Source organism: Megalops cyprinoides, chromosome 1 (assembly GCF_013368585.1).
Source record: "Megalops cyprinoides isolate fMegCyp1 chromosome 1, fMegCyp1.pri, whole genome shotgun sequence".
In the NCBI taxonomy this organism is placed as follows: Eukaryota; Metazoa; Chordata; class Actinopteri; order Elopiformes; family Megalopidae; genus Megalops; species Megalops cyprinoides.
Genome location: NC_050583.1, coordinates 50237925 through 50259469, shown reverse-complemented (window position 1 = coordinate 50259469; position 21545 = coordinate 50237925). Strand labels below are relative to the sequence as shown.

Below are 21545 nucleotides of genomic sequence, written 5' to 3'. Positions count from 1 at the left end.
TCATAACAAGGCAACAAAGCGGAATAACAATGAAAACAATTACAGAATCACAACCTTCAATGTGTGGTACAGTAGGCTGATTATCTGGTCAATATACAATATCTGTGGTATTTCAATACATTGAATGCTCAGCAGATGGGGTTGAACCTTATACTTAGTAAAGTAGGTAACTGATCACATTCAGTGTGTGTGCACGTAGCCTTTGTTTGATGTACGTGTGTGTGTGGTTATGTGTATGTGTGTTTATATGTGCATGCTTATGAATGTAGCCTTTGCTGTATGTGTATATGTATGTAGCCTGTAAAACATATATATGTGCCTTTATATGTTTGTGTGTGTGTGTGTGTGTGTGTGTGTGTGTTGCAGCATGGGGAGCTGCACTCACTCTCCACACAGGTGACCCCGGCTGCCCTGGTTCCGCCTCCCCGCGGGCAGTACACCTGGCCGTTCCTGCGGCACTGCTGGATGGAGAGTTCGGTCCCGACGCAGTGGGTCCCACTCAGAAGCACCTCGCTGGCACTGGGGTCTCCGGGCCAGTACCACGTCTCCTACAGCACACAGGGTCCCGTCAGTCACACCCACCCAGTCTCCCTAGCAACAGGACTGCCGGCAGCCCACCAACACAAACCACCTTTTTACACACACAATTACCTCCTTAGCAACACAGATGTTCACTTCCCAGCAACACACACACAAAGACACATCAAACACAGGCTACATGCATGCACATACACATACACAAACACACGCAGGGTCTCCTTAGCAACACAGATGCTCACCTCCTAGCAACACAAACCACCTTTTTACAAATTAATCTCTCAATTATCTCTTAAGCAACATGGGTGCTCATATTTTACACACACACACACACAAACAGGGTCTCCTTAGCAACAACAGGTGTCTGTGCGTAGCAACAACAATAACTTTTTTTACACAGCAATCGGGTGCACTAATGAGCAGCCATTATTAGCAACACTTAACTCACATAATCACATTTCTGTTATTTCTCTCACCACAAGCCATTTACTGTATGCAGCCCATTAAACTGTAACCTTCTCTTTTTTTCTTGTCCTATCCGAGCAACAAAGATTCTATTTTTAAGCCTGTTTTCTCTCTGAGTCTTTCTTCTGGAGTGGTCAAGCATTTTTCAAAAAAGCCTACAATTATCCCTGCACAGGAAACAGCCCTGCGCAGAAAAACACCACGGCCAAAAAAACGAACAGTAACCCGCTTCTTGAAAATGTATACGGATTATGAAAGCTCCTAAGTTATGAAGAAATCTGTGACAGAGTAAATTTCACTAATACGCAGTGAGACGTACCTTACACAAAAGAAACTTATTGAATTCTGGAGTGCTATTTACATCTTCTTTTTTTTTTTTTCTGGAAATGAGGCAATCCACTTTTTCAAGATGCCGAGGCAACTCTGGGAGCTGAGAGACCGATCTCGTTCTTTCCACGTGTCACGTTCTGAAAGAGGCCTTTGCGGCCTCCTGCTTTAAGCTGTCGTCTTTCCCTAACGCCTTTATTATACTTCCCCTCATATTTCTGAATAAGTCAGCTCAGTTTACTTCTCTGTGCCTCCTATGCGCCACTTGAGGGCCACCGTTGTATGGTGGCACGCCTTTATGCATAAACACAGCCCCGGTAACAAAACTCACGTCGACGGGCAGTGAAAAGGTGATGCATGGACATATTCCGGCCTTATAACACCAGGGCTACTGCACAGACACTATTTGATTTGGTTCATCTTCAAATGTCACACCGGCCATAAAACCACAACAGAGCATACTATTACAATAACCGCACAACCAAACGCAAGCATGCCATTACAGTGACCATGCAACCAGGACACAAGCATAGGATTACAATAACCACACCACCAGGACAGAAGCTTAGCATTACAATAACCACACAACCAGGACAAATGCTTGCAATAAAAATGGAATAGATGCCATAAATAGGAAATGTGTTGCAAAATCTTTTATAAATGGATGTCACAGAAATCTCCATCCAACTGATAGGCTATAGTAAGTCTTAGGTGTAGCCATGCACTAATGTTACATTACATAATTGTAATTTAGCTGATGTTCTTATCAGGAGTGACTTCCAGCACAAGAGAACCAAAGTATATCCATCCAACATAACATTATCGTCATTTAGCTTTTACCCAGAGCGACTTACATAGGTTGACATCTTTAAGTGTTATCCATTTATACCGCTGGATATTTACTGAGGAAACTGTAGGATAAGTACCTTGCCCAAGGGAACAACAGCATGGGAATCAAACCAGCAACCTTTCAGTTACAACTCCTGCTCCTTACCACTACGTCACACTGCTGCCCAGATTCATTTCCTAATTTGCTTTGTCTATGTTTGCACTGTAACATTGAACATACTGCATAACCTATTCAGCAAGTAGATATTTACTGGATTGAGTCAGGGAAGAAATTTGAGCCAAAGGCACAACAGCTGGGAATTGAATGCATGACCACCAGGTATGGTGTCCAGCGCTGTTGCCCCTAAAACATACGCGCTAGGTGTTGCATCTCACCTGGTGGGCACGAGAGGCAAACCCGAAGCCCAGCTGGTGGCACACCACCATGGCCTCGTTGATGCCCCAGTTCTCACTGCAGACCGATCCCCATCGCCTCTGCCCACCCACGTCCATTAGCACCTCCACGCGGCCCTCAGCCCGCTCACGCCCCCCGGCCAGCCGCACCTGGGCAACACAGGGGAGGAAGGGGGGGGTCAGGAGAGAGGGAGAAAATAAGAGAGGGAGGCAGTGAGAGAGAGAGTGGGAGAGGAAGAAAGAGAAGGGAGAAGGCAAGACAAGAAAACACTGTTAGCCCTTTGTCCATAGCTATCCGTAGCTATGTGTGTCTCCGCTTGGGTAGCCAAGTGCCTTGGTCAAATCCAAGAATGCGGATTTGCAGTGATAATGACATGTCACAAACCATGGGCTTAAATGCTCAGCACAAAGAAAGGATCCACTTCTGAATGGGAAACAGTGGAAATTTCCTGACCGTAAACTTGACACAAGGCCTTCGATTTCTTATGGGGCTAAGGTAAGAACGCACTGCGTGAACCTGAGTGCAATTACAAGCCAGGTCAGAGTGTTCTGAATAGTCTTTTTTTTTTTGGTGTCCTTCTTTTGATATTAACCCTGCCTTCTGCTCTTCTGTGATTTGTTAATGCGTGTATTGTGATGTTGGGGGGTGGGGGGTGGGGGGTGGCCTACCGTGGCCTCCAGGCCCGTCTGGGGAACGTTGCAGCGGACGGACGCGTCCTGCGTGTGTCTGCAGGTCCTGACCTGCACCTCCTGGTACTGGCACTGCATGATGGAGCGCTCTCTCCCGGTGCACTGGACCGAGTTCATGTGGATGGGGCCCGTCCCTGTGGACGGAGTTGGGGGGAGACCCATTAATGCTGCTGAGGCCTAATACCGGGCTCCCACTGCACACATGAGTTCACTCATACACCCGGCTGTCTGGTCGGAACATGATTACATTACATCATTGTCATGTAGCGGATTCACACAGGTTGCAGTTTTTACATGTTTTCCATTTATGCACCTGGATATTCACTGAGCCAGTTCTGGTTTAAGTACCTCACCTGGAACTTCAGCGTCACATTACAGCATTTATTTTCATAGCAGATTCTCCTCTCCTGGGTAATTTCACACACATAACAACGTGTCCTGTGACTCATTCATACCGATCGGACACTCTAGCACAGCTCTACTCTCAAGAGGGTGTTTACAAAAGACTCGGGCTCCTTTCATTAGTAACTGAGGAGTCCAGAGTCCAGCACTGTAGCCACTGCTCCACAACGCCGGTCCCATTACATTACATTATTGTCATTTTGCAGACGCTCTTATCCAGAGCGACTTACATAGGTTACAAACTTTACGTTATCCACTTATATTGTACGGCTGGATATTTACTGAGGCAATTCTGGGTTAGGTACCTTAGCCAAGCAGCAGTGACCTAGCTGGGAATCAAACCAGCAACCTTTCAGTTACGAGCCCTGCTCCTTACCACTGTGCTACACCAGTGCCGCCCCATACAAACTACTCTCACTCGCCTGTCCATACACAGAGGAAGAGAGAGAGGAGTGCTGCCTGTGTGGAGGGTGCAGGTAAAGGTGTAAAGGTCTTCAGGTAAAGGTGCACTTCCCTGGCACTTCCCTGCCTGGGAGCCCAGCACTCCTGCCCCGTGAGCAGCACACCTCAGAAGCTCCTGTCAGTATCTGCTCTATCTCTCCTTCCTGCTTCACTGAGGTGACACCCGACAAGCTCCGGTTTGTGTTACAGCTCATTACTGACATTCTTTACACTCATAAAAACATAGCAAAAGGAAAAAAAAAAAAGCTTTCAATGTGAAGTCAGATAACTGAGAGAAAAGGGCAGACCACAGGCGCTGGAATAACGTGACAGCCAACATCTGAGGCAACTCAACCGTCCCACCTCACAATGGGAGCCCTCATTACCCAAAGCTTCCTTCTTTGAAACAGCCCACACATCATCACAAAAGCTCTCAACATCCCTACATTAACATTAGGCAATCTGGATTTTAACATTTCTTCTTACCAAAATTAAGAATTTTAGCATTTCTTTTTACTGGAAGTGCAATATAAATAACAATAAAAAAATTTAAATCTATGCACTTGTTTCATGCACTTGAATCACTACCAGCTGCTTGTACGTTGTCTGGCCAACTACTGGAACCTGGTCATGCAGTGCAACTAATATTGTTGACTCCTTATATAGCTATTTTGCTTGTGTCGTACTCTGCCTCACTTGTAAGTCACTTTGGATAAAAGTGTCTGCCAAATGAATAAATGTAAATGTAATGTAAATGTTCTCTCCATTTTCAGATGGCTATAGTTGGTTAAGGTGTGCCCCTTGGGCAGAAGAAAAAATGGTTTTCACTGAAGGGGACTGTGACTGAAAGAGACAGATGAAGGCACCAGAGGTTGGGTGGAGATTCATGTAGCTCCACTAGGTGTGGTGTGTAAATCACAGCAACAGAATTACTCCAAAAGGGAGTTCTCAGGGAACGTTTTGATTTGCTTTACCCCAGAAAAGTGAAGAGACACCCTCTGTTTCTGTTACTGGGTCAGACAGCAGTAGACATAATGTGCATGCTGGCTTGTACTGTACTTGGCCCAAGATCTAAGATCTAAGCCATGACAGAGATCATCAGATATTGGTCAAAACCCAACAAACCCAAGTGTTCTGATGTGGAAGGTGGACCCATAAGCGAATTGTACCTCATGTAGGAAATTATATTTAGGCATAGAAACCACTGACATATACTTTAGAATACAGTAACAGTTAAAATGGGAAATGAGCACAAGAGCACCATCGCCCCTGTAATTTTGGGAGCTGATGATGTGATTAGGAATCTCTGCAGATGTGTACAATTTTGCTGACTTGTTTTGCATGTGTGTATGAGTGTGTGTGTGTGTATGAGTGTGTGCACGTGACATTTTGCCCTGCTTTTACCACAGAACTGAGAATGTTGTAGCTGTCTGCATTTCCCTGATCAGTGACCTATCTGACCTTCTCTGGCCTTGAGAGACTGTGTGAATCCCTGACAAATTTCATAGAGAAAACAGAAAATATGTCTATAATTATATCTGACTCTGATTTACATCTCTTGGAGCCAAACACCATTATCACTGGATAGATGGAAAGTGAAAGTGGTTGATGAAAGTGGTTCAGAATGCTGATCGAGATTCGTCAGACCAGGCGATGTTTTTCCAATCATCTACCGTCCAGTTTTGGTGAGCCTGTGCCCACTGTAGCCTCAGTTTCCTGTTCTTAGCTGACAGGAGTGGTACCCGGAGGGGTCTTCTGCTGCTGTAGCCCATCCACCATACATGTTGTATGTTCAGAAATGCTTTTCTGCATAGCACTGTTGTAACTTGTGGTTATTTGGGTTACTGTCACCTTCCTGTCAGCTGGACCAGTCTGGCCATTCTCCTCTGACCTCTGTCATTAGCAAGGTGTTTTTGCCCATAGAACTGCTGCTCTCAGGATGTTTTTTGTTTTTCGCACCATTCTCTATACACTCTAATCTAGAGACTGCTGTGCGTGAAAATCCCAGGAGATCAACAGTTTCTGAGATACTCAAACCACCCTGTCTGGCACCAACAATCATGCCATGGTCTAAGTCACTTTAATCAGATTTCCTACCCACGTTCTGATGTTTGGTCTGAACAGCAACTGAACCTCTTGACTACGTCTTCGTGATTTTATGCATTGAGTTGCTGCCAGATGATTGGCTGAGTAGATATTTGCATGAACGAGCAGGTGCACAGGTGTACCTAATAAAGTGGTCATTGGGTATATATATATATACACCAACCCCCAGATTCACACTGAAATACTGATCCCCTGCCTGGCTTTCATACTGGGTCTAACAGTAAACTTAAGGTTGCACTGTTCGTGGAACAGCAGTAGCAGCTCTCCGCACCAACCCCAAGATTCACGCTGATATCCTGAGCACTAGCTCAGCTTTCACACTTGGCCCCACAAAACACAGTTGACAGCCAATCATCCAGGAGAGTTTACAGGGATCTGACTGTGGTAGCTGCCTGCCTTTGATCTCTCTGGGAGATCATCTTTGGGGGGCCATGTCGTGTTCCGCTGTGATCCTTTAAAACAGAACGACATTTGCATGCCACACAAACGTATCTAGAACCATGACGTGACACCATTCAGACTTCAGAGCAAGCTAGCAAGCTACAAAGATATGACAGACGGGGGTCGACATAAAAGTGTGATACAAAATCTCAAACAAGTTTAAACCTACAAGGGCAAGCTCAAGTGCAAAGGTGTGCAGCCAAGTGGAGAAGGCGAATGTGGCATTTTCTGATCGTAAAAAGTGCTGATATATAGTTCAAACCATACCATCTTTCATTCGATACATTTTAGTTCAACACATATTCTACAATATAATGAATGCAATGATAAATGATAATATAACCCAGTCCTGCCACCAAGATCCTGCTTTCTCTTCAGCACTCATGGTACAATGGGCTTCTGTGAGAAAGTAAAGCCCTGATAAGCCCATAGGCCCTGCTTTATCCTAAATAATGTAATTATGTAATGTAATAATGTAAAATAATAATGTGCCTGCTGTCCTCTGTTTCAACTGGTAATACAAAATAAAACCAAATCATGTGTATCTGTTGAAACCATTTTCTCCTCAAGACAGCACAATTATATTATTCAACTAAGGGGAAAATTTTCACATTTTCTTCATCAACATTTGAGGTTTTCTATCTGTGATTTTTGCACCCAAAGAGTAATTTGCTAATATTTTTAGACTAATTATATACTGTAGTATACTTTAGATAGTATCTTTGTACATGTTAGTTGTTTGCGACAACCTCATTACCTGTTCATGTGGTGCATGGCAAACCTTACATGGAATGCAGATCCTTTTATATATGTGGGTATCAGTAACAGTACATTTGTTAAGAGTGCTACGTAAAATAAAATGGATAAACCAAAAAAATTGATTGGATGACTGAGAGAAAGTGTACTGCCAGGATCAGGCCTAACCACTGCTTCACAATGGAGTAAAGAGCTCTCACAGAAACACTACCAGGACTGTGAAACTGTCTTTTTTAAACATGAATGTACAGTATAATAGCATTTGTGGTGGAGGCACAGTTGCTTGAAAAAAGGCATGCTCATAATACATGAAAAACAGCCATCTAAACTGGGTCACACAGAATCATGGGCAATGTCAGGAATTCATAAAGGCGCTCTAAATGTATACCACTCAAAACAGAAACTGTTCTCTCTAACTCTCCTCAAACCAGTATTACAGCATCAACAGCATAATGTATATAGAACACTACAGAATGCCTGACAAAATTCCAGATTCCAGAATCCCACATTCTAAATTGTAAATGAGTAAAGAGAATGAAGAGAGGAGAGAAGACCACAGAGAGCCTTCAGAGGAACAACGCAGGCATGTAGAGAGATCCAATGTGCCTAATCGGGGGCAGGGAAGCATAGTGTGGATTCAGGAAGGCTTGGAAAGTTCCTCAGAAGAGACAGAGCTCTTAAAATAAGCAGAACTCGGAAAGTTCCTCAGAGGAGACAGCACCCCAAAGATAAGGAAAGGTTGGAGAGTTCCTTCGATATTTTATCTCTCATATTTAAGGCTTAGTCTGACGAAATTTAAGGTTTTTTAAAACCAATCTCTTTAAACACAGGGTTTAGTCATAGACAAGTTAAGCCACCTGGATAACACACGGTTCAAGCATTCACCATGCGGCTTCACAGCACATTGCTTTCTTGCTCGTCCAGATTCTTTAAAGCTCACCTGCCCACAAAGCTGAAACAAACAAATGCTTAACCACAGGATTAGGGTGTCCTCCACACTCTCTGGTAGTGAATACAATGTTCAAGGTCTGTGTCAGAAACTGGCACAGCCTCCATTCCTGCTACAGGGCCAGTGCTTCCTGTGTTCAAACCAAACTGGACCGCACACTCTTCTTTTCATGGGCTGTTGTGTGCTTCCACTTACAGATTTCAAAGAGAGAACCGCTGTCAAACACCTCACTGTTCATAAGTCATCCGTTCACCTCCATTTTGGCTTAACAGTCCAACCACCTCACTGACCATAAATTATCCACCTCCATTTTGGCTCAATTGTCCAGCCATCAGGGAGACACATGCTGGGAGCCTATCTCTTCTTGCACCACAGGAGAGAAGGAGCATTTACATTTAGTCGCTTGGCCAGATAAACTGACAAAGCAAAAGTAAAAAAGTGAATGCAATGTATGTAATACAATATACTGTAATGTAATGTAAAGATCATGTATGTAATGTAATGTAATGATCATTTATGTAATGTAATGTATTGTAATGCAATGATGAGGCCACATGGACACCAGTAAATACAAAAAAAACAACAAACTACGTCTGAACACACAACTAAAACACCCATCACCCAGTGCTATATTCACCAGTGAATACAGAAGTGCTACAATGAAGACAAAAATCAAACACAAGTGCAATGACACCCAACAGTCATATACAAGGAAAGGAAAAGAAAATATTTAAGTGCTGCAACCAGGTTTTAAAGATAAGTGCGCGATGAGGTTTCTTACCTTGGCCCATGTGAGCGCGGGTCAGGGCTTCCTTGGCAGTGCCGAACCCCAGCTCCCTGCACACCACACTGGCGGCGGTCAAGTCCCAGAGGTGGTCGCACACCGTGCCCCATTTCCCCTCCCGAAGCACCTCCACTCGCCCCTCACCCAGACGGGGTCCTGCCTTCAACCGCACCACTGGCTGCGGTGGGGGGGGGGTCAATCACAGGCAAACACAGTTACTTCAGCAGTATGATAACAGCCCTGCAAGCCACTACAAGGGAAAAGTCACAGCTGTGGCCTCAGAACGTCTCTGCTCTTCTGATATCCCTTACTTTTTGAAATTTAACATTATACTGTTTTAAATCCAGTGCACTTATGGTGTTAATCACATCAAAGGGAGTGAGAAACAGAGAGAGGGAGTGGCAGAGAAACAGACAGAGAGAGATTTTTGTTTGCCTGTACAAAGGCTGTCTAAATCAGTTTTGTCTATTTAATTTTACTAAAGGTCATCTGCTATGAATGGACTTGGCATGACTAACCTGTCAGTCATTATCTGTTCCTCACTTCTATATGACAATCTAGTCTTGAAAATTCAACAAGTCAAACTACACATGATTAAGTGACTGGAGCCTGAGTTGACCTCAGTGCATGGATGTAAATGGATGTTTTGGACCAATGACAAAGGAGTGACAGGAATGGAAACAGACTGAGCACATTCCTAATTTTGCTGCACGTAAAACAGCCTTAAACTCAAGCCTCAGAAAAAGTGTCAGGAACCAATTCAACCCAGGGAGGAAGGCAGAATTATCTCACGCCAGCTAAAGTGATGGTTGAGTGAAGTCTACGGTGTGCTGTAAATCACTGACTTGCCTGCACCAATCAAAAGACTCCACAGCAAACTGCTACGATTGGCTTAAACCAGCGAGCCACCGATGGGATATCATAGCTCCGCCCCTCACCTGCACAACGTAGGGCTGCTGGGACCTCCCGGACATGCGGGAGAACTGGGCCCCCAGGACGCAGCGGGCCACGGCGTGCATGCCGTTCAGGCAGGGCGTGTCCTGCCGCGGGATGGACAGCTGGGCGTGGCACTGAGCCAGGCCGTTCTCCGTGCCCTTGCAGTTCACCTTCTCCACCCAGTAGCCCTTCTTACTGGCCAAGGTGCTGAGCCTGGGGAGGAGGAGAGCGAAAAGGATCGTACCACAACTGTCAGGACCACAGAATCTCCCACTGTCTCAAAACTCACCTGCCCAGACTGTGTTAAGTCTCCCTGAACCAGGGCACATCCTACACTCGGCTCTTGACACCTCATTACCCCATATCACCCGTTTGATGTAGTGTTATAGAATTTTGGTGAGTGCACATACATTAGAGTGATGTTCATTTACTTTGTCCTGATGGTTAATAGTAAAGCACTCTATCTATGTTAGTGCAGCACTGGGTTAAATTACTTATATAGATCATCATTAGGCATTATGTCTGTGCTATGAGAATGCAATGTTATATTCTGTGATAACTTTAACCACTATGTGATTATAAAAGCTTTGGGTTTATACATAAAACGTGGACCTTTTCTAGCCTGATGCTTTATCACTAATGTGTTAGCCCTTCTGCATCCTTGTTTTTACTGCCCTTTCATTGACAAGAACCATACCATACACACGTGGCAATGACAGGCTTGTAAGTCACTCTGAATATGAGTGAATATCTACCAAATAAATACACTAACAAACTATACCTGGCATGGAAAATCCATCTTTCTGATGAGATTACTTTATTATCTCTAATTTGAAATCAGTTTTCAGCTGTGGATGCAAAAAACGCCCTGACACACTGCTTTTTAAAGCTGAGCAGCATGATCTCATTTGCCTCGTTTTGTTGCCACCACCATCATCACCAGTCTAATCGCCTTCATCATAATCACCCTAATTGTCATCATCATCATAGTCATTGTCATATTTTGTCAAAATCATTAGTCATACATTTTTAAAATAATTTTCCTACAGGAATGACATTGCTTTTTTTTACTTCACAATGTCCAGTCATGAGAATATAAAGAGTTTAAATGAGTCCAAACCGTACCTAGTGGATGGATCAGCCATCTTCGTATCCCATGCTTTTCTGTAAGAGACAGACAGAAGGGAGGTGAGAGGTTAGTTCTGTGTGGCTTCCAGCCTACACTGATGACAGTCCATTTCGCGTTTACACACTGGTACAATCATTGTTATTATTTCCTGTTTTCCATAGAAGAACACAAGAAATTTCAATAACAGGAACAGGGCACTCGGGTCATTTGGTCGTTGTCACTTTGCTTTGTCTATAATGTCTCAAACCCGGTTATTAATAACTCTCTGTGTAGATAAATACTTCCCAGCACCAGTGTGAAATTTACCTTTTAAAAAATTCAGTTATGCTTGTTCTGCATGCCAGTGCCAACACCTCTGGAAGTATTAGGGCTGACCAAAGCATTAAAGCTGACCTGCTATTGGCTCGCGAGCTTTGATCTCTAGCCAATCAGGAGCAGCGAGGACAGGGCTCCCCTATCGCAATGCCCACTCCAGCACGTGGAGCATGGCGTCCGACACTCTTTCAGCTCCCCGTTTGACTCACCATACGCGACTGGCAAATAAACATGCCGCAAATACATAAATATCTCAGAGACAAAACAAGCAGGCCAGGGGCCCGTGTGGCTTTGTGGCCGAGGTCTGGTTGCCATGAGACCTAAATGTTCCCGTTGTTAGGCCCGACTGGCCCTCACCCTCCTCATTTCTAATTTGGACGTCCCTGTCGGCTGTGTGGAATGTCTAGTCCCAGCAAATGCGTTTGGAGTCACCGTCGGGGTGAGCCCGTATAAAGTATATTTGTCAACGTGTACGTTTTTGAACGTCTGTGGTCTTGCCTCGCGAGATGACATAAAGAGCTGTGAGCAGGGGGCAAGAGGATGAGGGAGAAACACCACAGACATCCAAACACATTCAGTGGTGTTTTTACTTTGCTATTCTTACGTACTGTAAATGGTCTTATTTTTCCTATAGAAGAGACATAGCCGTATGACAGATCCTACATTTCATGATGTGACTTAGAACAAATCTGAGCTAAGATAAACTGTATGAGGTTATATGGTTAAACATCACCGTTATTGTAGGTTATGGCATACATATGAAAACACTAATCAATTTAGCATTTAATAATGCGCAAAAAATCATCATTGAAACGTACCACCTGCTGGATTTACATATGTGACCAGGAAGGTCACCTGAGAACTCATTTCTCCTCTACAGTAATACAGTAACAACCTGGGATAGAAAACACAGGTAGCAAATGGAGGAGATTTCACGTCAAGTGCGTTTTCTGGAGACCCAACTGCAAGATGCAGTTTGGGAATTTGACCAGGACATCAGGGATAACCAAGCTCCTATTTTATAAGGACATAAGATCTTTAATGAATAAGTGAGGACCTCGATGTGAGTTTGATCTGAAAGAAGAAGAAGAAACTGCCCTCTAACGGCTCACCCACACCTCTTCCAATGCCAACCTGGCTTTCCCAGGAAAAGCCTCCTATCCAAGCAGAACCCAATCCCACCCGTACATATACTCAGCCATTTAAGCAGAAGAGAGCCAGACTGGCATGGCTCCTGTATTGTTACAGGCCAAACCTATAACAGCTGAATGTCTATCTTTTCCAATAACTTGCAAGAAATTGCAAGTTGCATAGTCAAACTCAGGGAAAGTGTTTAGTTGGACAGGCTAAATGTTTACAACTCATCCCTGTAAAGGCCGTTTATGTGAGGCACTTGTGACATCCTGAAACACTATCCCTATTGACAGCCTTTGAGTAAAACTCAAAGAAGCACACACTGTAGCAAATTAAACAATAATGGCTTATTAATATTGTGTGTGCTTGCTTCTGGGCGAAGCATCCTCAAAAATCAGAGTGATGGCTTGCATAAAAATGCAGAGCAATTCCATTAAAAAGATACACATTGGACCTACTCCCACTATAAGCCCTACGTACGCATCGCCCATGCCATACAAGAACATGGTTGGCTGCTACAGATGGTAAACTGGATGATTACAGTGAAACACAAGAACCCACACGCTGAGTTGCGGCACATGGGTCCCTCCTGCTGGTCAGCCCAGACTGGGACGAAAGTGCCCTGGTTCTCTGCTATTAGAGTGTCCTTAAATAAAAATGTTGATTCACAAAGCAGGAGTTTTCCACAAGGAGTTTTCCCCTACTGCCCCCGGTCTCCTCCACTCCCCTGGCAACAGGGACACGAGTCACGGGACGGGCAGCGGCTTGATTGCGTCACGGTTCCTGAGAGACAGGGGGGTCACCCACATCAAAGGCCCCCCTGTGTCCTGCTGGCAGAGAATACAACACGCTGTCCAAGCACGTGCCAGAATAAAAAAAAATACAGGAGGATGGGGAGTGACACACTGACTCCTTACCCCTCCAACCCCAACCCCAGCCACAACCCCCCCCCACAATTCAGGAAATAAACATGTGGTGGCGTGCATCTAATACAAAAGCAAAGGCAATGTTCCTTGCTAGGAATTCTAAACATTCGGGTGGTCAGCCAGGCCTCTGTCTGTGACGGGAAAGCCCACACTGGCTAGGGCTCTCTGAGAAACATGCACAGGAACACACCGTTGCCAGGATTACTCCCCTGGCCCTGAGGGCCCACGTGGCTGTTCCCAGGATGGAAACCCACTTCAGTAATGCTTCTCCAGGTGGGGGTGTACCGGCACAATCCGCACATGCACCAGCCCAAACCCTGGAGGCCCACTGAGGTTTACACGTCTAAGGCAGCATTGCAAGACTAGACAAAGACAGCGTGTCTTCGAAATGTTCGTTTATGTTTATGGAGCCCTTTTGGGAGCATCAAACAGTTGGGGGGGGGTCATCATCTGGCTACTGTGCTGTTTGTTACATGTCTGCCACTCACGTTATGAAAAAACAGACATTACTGGCTGCTGGTTTCCACATATCCCATCTCCAAAGTCCGCCTCATAGCTCTTCCTCGTCTGGTAACACACAGGCTTGCGGGGCAACATTCATGTGGGTCTGGTAAAGGGCTCCCAGCTCACGACATCGTCTGAACACATGTTATGGGCCTTCTCTCACATGGTGTCATTTTCAGGCTCGGGGAGAAGGGGGGGAACTTGTCGCGGAGAGGAGCGCAGAGAGAGGCTCGCTGGAAAGAATGTCTCGAAGGCATTGTGGTTTATTAAGATGAAGAGAAGCTAAGTTTAGCTGTTCCTCCTAGCAGTGACTTGGCATATAAAAAACTGGCTGGATGTGTCTGCCATGTGGTTCAGTAGTAGCATGTTGTTGCACAGACCAGACAGCAAAGTATGCCCTATCTGAGGAGCTTTAACATTTAAAAAACAGCTTTTAAAAAACAGCCTCGTCCACAGAGGCATGGGGCCTAGAAATATCCATAATATGAGTGGTACAGTTAGTGTACATCCGCCAGCATTTCACAGCCCAGAAACAAGCTTTCTTCCAGTTCCTGACACCAGCAACTGGCCGTTTCTGTGTAGCTACCTTTTTTCAGGTCCTCTCACTGAGGGCTCTTCTCTGACAAATTACCAACAGTTCGTCTCACGGTCCTTATTCAGCATTCACATATAATTTGAATTTGGAATTTGGAACAGTATTTGCTAAAGTAGAATGGTTTCAGGAAATACTGGGTCACTCAAAACGGCTGTATCCACAACTAAGGTAAAGCATAAAGGAACAAAACGTAGTTAAAAGCATATTAACAATGTCTTATGTGATATGTCCTGTATTAAAATAAGGCACACAATAAATATGTGTGGCTGCTGCAAGTAACCTTAGCTGGCAGCCAGAAGCAGGCACACCTTATGTTAAGAAATCATCATTATTGTTTAATTTGCTACCGTGTGTGCTTCTTTGAGTTTTACTCATGTTGTCAACAGGGATAGTGTTTCAGGATGTGCCACGCCGCTTACGTCTTGTAAATGGCCTTTACAGAGCTGACTTGTGAACGTTTGCTCCGTGCAACCAAACACTTTCCCTGGGTTTGACTATCTCACAGAAACACTCCAGTTGCTTTTCCAAGAGTCTGATCAGAATGTGCACCCTTGATTTAACGCTACAGTACACAGATATATACTACAGCAAAGCTTCCAACATTCCACTGTAGGCACAGCGGTTTACAGTGTGGTTTCAATGCAACTGTGTACGGACCGTGACCATACATACAGTAATAAGAGGAGCAGAGGCATGCGGAAAAAACACTGGAAGAAGTAACCGCCACAGACTCCGGCTATTCAGACTACACAGTACCATACATTATTCCTTTAAATAAACCTGCTGACAGAGGTGATCTTCAATTGAACCATGGTGTTTACATAAGACTGAGAGGCACAGGAAGAGACGTCGGACAGACAGTGATGCGTTTGATATGGGGGTGACTCAGAGCGCAAATCCTCTGTTTGAGAATAGCTACACAAACACTGAAAAGGGCATTTTCTTGTTGTTTTTGAATTTGTCACAACGGTTCTCCCTCCCCACCTGCCTGTGTAATTAGCCCCGCCCCACAAAGCTTACAAACCGAGGAAAGACAAATGAGAGAGAAGCCAGAAATCAGCCCATGTGTGTTTGGAGACAGTGGTGATTCTGCTGTTCCTGGCTGTTAGATCACACTCCCTCCGCCACCTGCCTCCCTGCACTCCCTCTGATTAAAGGCTGTTTAATCTGTGCCGTGTTCAAACCCGTTGGTGTGAGAGTGGCTGGTGCCAGGGGCACTTTCCTCGAACACTGCACCCCCTCCTCTGCCAACCAGCATGGGAGAAAAAACAGCCCATGAACCACCCCTAAAATCCTTATCAATCAATCAAGGCATTATAATCAAGGCATTGTATTATAGTCATTTAGCAGACTCTTCTCCAGCAAAAGTTACATTTTTCCCTTCATACAGCTGAATATTTACTTATTTTGTGGATAAAGTACCATGTCCAAGGAAAATACAGCAGTGCCCCACCAGGGAATTGACCTGGCAACATTTGATTACGACCCCTGCTCCTTATCACTACACCACTGCTGCTACAGACAATCAGTCAATCCTTCACTCAATCAAAAACATGTGTGCTACAGTGTATATTTACACTCTGAATTGTCACAATGTACTGAACAGTGCATGTGTGTTATGTTTCTTTTTGAGAAAATGGTAAAACCAGAAAACAAAAAGAACTGCAAAGTTATTCTCTGGCCCAGGGAAAAAGCAACCAAGAAGCTCCTGGAAAAAAAAGTGGAAAAGAAGGCGGTATGGAAACGTACACATGGAGGGCAATGAGAATACCCATCATTCACTGTTACCTCCAGGGGGTGTGAGGTGGCTGGGGGGGTGGTCACTGGGGAGCTTGGGTGGGCTATGGCCGAGGGCCTCATATCTAGCAACAGCCTGGGCAGGGATGCCATGAGCATGGTACTGAGCACAGAACTCCTCAGCTGAGCATCAGCATTGTTTTTTTTTCCAGATTCTGTTAACCGTGCATTCTTCAGTCACAGAGGCTAAAACTTCGAATAGGCCAGCCCCTGACGCAAAACACGTGCAGGACCGTTCCAGACTTTACACAACCAACCACGGAGGCCTCCGTCAGGAGACCACAAATCCGCCAGTGCTCCCCTGTTATGGTAGAGAGCCCCTTCCAGGAAACATTCTATAGCTGCACAATGGTGGGCTTGGCGCCGATGATGTTTTTGCCGATGGCAGTCACATGTTCCTAGCCCCTGACACCCGTTTGACCATTGACAGTCTGGGGTATGATTAAACCGAAAATGTAAAAACCCAAGCAGGAATGAATTAGAAGCCCGCTAATGAGTAAAATTAGCAATTACCTCCAAAATGTAAAGCTCAAAGGGTTACAAAACATGTCATGTCAAGGCAAGAGTAAATTATTTCTCCAGATGGGAATTAGAGATGCAATAATCAAAACAAACATAAAAAATTGCTTAAAATCTCTCTTCTGTGCCTCAGAGAAAGACACACACCAGAGCTGACACTGTAGACTTAGACCAAGGGAGAGGCTATTATTAAAGACAATGGAAAAAAAGGCCTCAAAGCCTCAGCCCTGGAAACTTATAATCACAAAATCTTCACCCGAGTATCCAGGACACAGAGTGCTGGGCACAGAGGCGGAGAGAATGAACAAGACAGCGGTCCAAAAAAGGGAGGGGCCCCCCGGAGAGGGGTACGTGACTGTCACCACGAACGCTCAGCCGGGGACACAGTGCAGGGCAGCCCCTCCTGGGCCCCACGCTACTCCTGGCCTGAACCCACATGAAGTGGCTCGTTAGGTCCGGTGTGATGTTACGCGGTGACCACGGCCACCAGAGGGTGAGCCTGCACACTTTGTTTGTTCGAAAAACAAGGAAGAAGCCAAAACAATAAATAAAATCAGCTCAACCCTCTGCCCTCTGATTCGTAATTACAGCTTGATCTACAGCAGTGTGACAGTGTGATGACACAACAGCAGTGTGGCGTAGTGGTAAGGAGCAGGACTCCTAACCAAAATGTTGCTGGGCCGATTCCCTGCTGGGGCACTACTGTTGTACCCTTGGGCAAGGTACTTAACGGTACTTAACCCACAACTGCCTCTGTAAATATCCAGCTGTATATATGGATACAATTTTAATTCACTCTGGATAAGAGCTAAATGACAATAATGTAATTTAATGTAATGTTGGCCTGCATAATGAAGTCCTGTTATCTGCACAACATCTGCAGAGGGCTGAAAAGAGACACCCCTGTGTCCTCTACCCTGCAGCTTTAAGGCCATGTTTAAAAAAAAGTGCCATCTCCTCTGACCACATCGGCAAGATCCTGACAAACAAAGAATCAACTAGCTGTGTAATCCAAGGACTTCAGTCTGCATCAACCATGGACTTCTCTGTTTTCTTCTTTTTTCACACTGGATTCCAGCCAAGCTTGGCAACAATGGTGCCAGTTCTCTTCAGTTTGCTTGAAACAATTACGAAAGACAAAACTGAAAAACTATCTAAAAAACAGCTTGTCACAAGGAGAGATTTAATCAAATCATAAGGTGGTTTGGCCCAAGCTTTCAACACCAATAACGATGATTTACTTTGCACAACATTTTTTGCTTTATTTCAAGTTGAGGAACCATTTTCAAAAACAAGTGTGAGTCACAGAAAAAGCACCAGTGCCTCGTTATTGACAGTCAGGGCCAAACCACTTCACACTATGATTGAATAATCCCTTGTGTAACCATTGACATATCTGACAAATTTAGAGGAAGACCGAGAACACAAATCTCAGCAACAGATGTGTGTGTGTTACTGCACTTCCTTCTACAGCACCTCACATTATAACAGAGACTCTTTCACACAACAGCCTACACAGCAACACAATATATGTCATTACAGTAAACAGTGTAACAAACATTGCATGTTGCTCTGAAAAAGTGGAAAGAAAAAACATAAAAACAAATCCAGCCTATAAAAAGGTAAGTATTTCCTCCATTTTTTTCAGGTTTGGTTAACAGCGGCCTGCCTGTCTCTTGGTGGCCGGGGTTATTTACAGACGGCGTGAGACGGACGGTCAGGCTAATTCAGACATCATGGTTCTTGGGAATAGCCTATAATGGCCACTAATGGTAACTTTAGAAAGACGGGGATGTGTTGCCTAGCTATTAAATCAGAGGATCCCTGAAATAAGTCTGAATGGAATTAGGTGGGATCAGAAGCTTGAGGCCTGTTGAAAAATATGCAATGGTGAAATTTTCCCATGCCCACTTGGAAACTGGAGAGTGGAATTTCTGCAACATACTCTGAGCGTTGCTGGCAATATGTAGATTCAGAAGAATGAGGCAAGTGCACCCAACTCGGTACGCTTTCATTTCCTATTGTAAAATATTCAGAAGTTACTAAAGAATCGGTGACCTACTGCAGTATTAAGAGTTCGTGTTGAACCAAGGGCATAGCTATCATCATTCGAACCCCTGCATCACCAAAGACCTCTCAATAAGGAGGCAGGAGCTTTAGTAACAGTTTTGAGGGGAGCCAAAGGAAGTTGAGGCACCAACAGGAAGTGAGCTTGCCATAACGGTTCTACTGCCCTTGTGCAGACGGGTGGCCTTGTGGTCACATGTGGCAGAACAGGCCACAGAGACGAGACAGATAAGTGTCATTTAATGAGACCCGGACCAAAGCAGAACCGCATGCAGTCATGGTACGACTGAGACGGACACAGAGAGAGAGAACGTCTGGCTTAAGGAGGAGCAGCAATAATCCACTTTTTAAAACATAAATCAGAAAACCGTAGGAAATTAGAGGACAAGATGCTGGCATGCAGGGACTAGAATTAAAACACGCACAATGCTATTCCAAAAAGTTTACATCCGACATTAATAACAGAGCTGAAGAACTATTTAAAACTACCGTGACAAGCAGCAGTGCGATCTCAGTCAAGCAGTACTATTTTCCTCGCGCTGACATCCAGAGGGCTTTTGGAAGGCAGGCACTGTGGTAGTCAAGACTAATTTACTCCCAGTTCTGGCTTGGCTTTTCATTCTGGCATTTCGATACGTCAACCACACACTTGGCTGCCCCTCGGCATACAGTATGTCAGGTAAAACGCTTCAGTGAGTTGAGCTCTCTGTAAAGTAAACTGATTTTCTGGTCGTCGTCTTCTTGCTAAAGGAGCAGTGGAAGCATTCATGGGCCCTGTGGAGCTCTTCCTCACGTGGAGAAGCCAACTCAGCTAGCCATCACTCATAAGCTGCTGAATGGGTTTCCTTTACCAGCACTTCAGCCCGCAGAGTATATTTGTGTTTGAGCGTGAGTGTTTATGGGTCCACGGAATGTGAAGGTCTGCGCAAGATATGAGTAATTGTGTCTGTTTTGTGTGTGTGTGTGTATGTGCGTGTCTGTGTGTGTGCACATATATGTAAATGTGTTTGTATGTGTGTATATGTGTGTGTAATTTTGTGTATGTTTTTGTGTGTCTGTGTGTATGCGGTTGTGTGTTGGTGTATGTGTGCACGCACATGTGTGTAATTCTGTGTGTGTCTGTGTGTGTGCGTCTGTGTGTGTGTGTGTGTCTGTGTTATTGTGTGTGCGTGTATGCACATACAGGTATACGTGTGCATGTATATGTATGTGTGTGTAATTCTGTGTGAGTGTGTGCATGTTCATGTCTGTGCATGTAATTGTGTGCCTGCTCGTAACTGTGTGCGTGTCTGTCTATGCGACTGCATGCCTCTGTACTGCTCAGTGCAGCCCCTAGTGCCACTGTGTCAGGCAGTCAAATTTAGAGCGTAGAATGAGTGAGGCCGTGTAAAGTATAAATATAGAGGTCTGCAGGGCAGCCCAATGGTTTACCCCCCTCCTAAAAGCCCTCTGCTAGCTGCTTTAACATTCTCTGCGGTGTCCCAACGACTTCCGCAAAGGCACTGCAGAACACGTTCCCACTGTCACATGCACCCGGTGGCACTCTCTCTCTCTTTTTCTTCTCTGTCTGTAACTCTGTTTTTTTCACTGCCTCTCTGTCTTTCTTCTCTTTCTCTATAACTGTTTCTCTCTCTTTCTCTCCCTTTTTACTCACTTTCCTTGGTCTCACATACTTTTGGCTCTTCTGTTAATCTCTCTCTCTCTCTCTATCTCTCTCTCTCTCACACACACACACACACACACACACACACACACACACTTGCAAGGCACGCATGCACACAATACAATACCCCTGCATAGACATATACTGTACACATGAATGCATGCACACACACAAATACACAAGAAAACTGAAACACACAGACACTCACGCACAAGCATAAGTGCACACCCACACCCACTTGTACCCTCTCTCCTTCTAAAACACAGACCGACACCCAGAAGTAGGCTGGTAAAGAAAGCTCAGCTCTCTCCGTCTCCACAGTGGGAGAAGTTTATTGCACAGATTACGCTGCAGCTCCTCTCAAAGGACCTAATCTCTGAGTGTCTCACAGAACCCAACTGCGCAACACAAAGGCCATTTTCATTTCATTTTTCACTCTCATGTTGGGAGACAGTGATTCCAGCCACTGCCTCCTCCGTTCCCTCCTGGCTGTCCAGCCAGACTCCTAGTAATAAAGAGCAGGAGTTGCCCTGTGCAATAAGACTGTACACCCCACACAGTTTTAAACAATTAAAACAATAAGATCTGTAGCACTAAATGTGAAATTAATCTAACAAGGAGGTGGATGTATGTCATGAAAAACACCACCTGTTTCCGGCCACTAATCCTGAAATAGACAACTTTTTTAATGGGCTGCTGACACTACAAAAAGGAACATTAGGCCCTGTCATGCAGACATAAAAGTCACTCTTTTGACTCACTGAAGGGCACACAGAGTAGAGGCATCAGTGAGAGAACAAGATCTCTACCATTACAGCAA

The 21545-nt window shown here is 44.9% G+C and overlaps 1 protein-coding gene across 1 annotated transcript in view; it reads right to left on the bottom strand.

The window, feature by feature from the left end:
* The window catches only part of LOC118782402 (lysyl oxidase homolog 4-like), a gene marked incomplete at its 5' end in the record, with an annotated part of 37123 nt that overhangs the window by 7258 nt on the left and 8320 nt on the right, over positions 1-21545 (bottom strand). Inside the window, 6 exons of the mRNA XM_036535748.1 lie at positions 386-548; positions 2554-2721; positions 3241-3395; positions 9138-9318; positions 10079-10289; positions 11202-11240. Coding sequence (XP_036391641.1) covers positions 386-548; positions 2554-2721; positions 3241-3395; positions 9138-9318; positions 10079-10289; positions 11202-11240 — 917 coding nt within the window. The remainder of the gene's footprint in view (positions 1-385; positions 549-2553; positions 2722-3240; positions 3396-9137; positions 9319-10078; positions 10290-11201; positions 11241-21545) is intronic.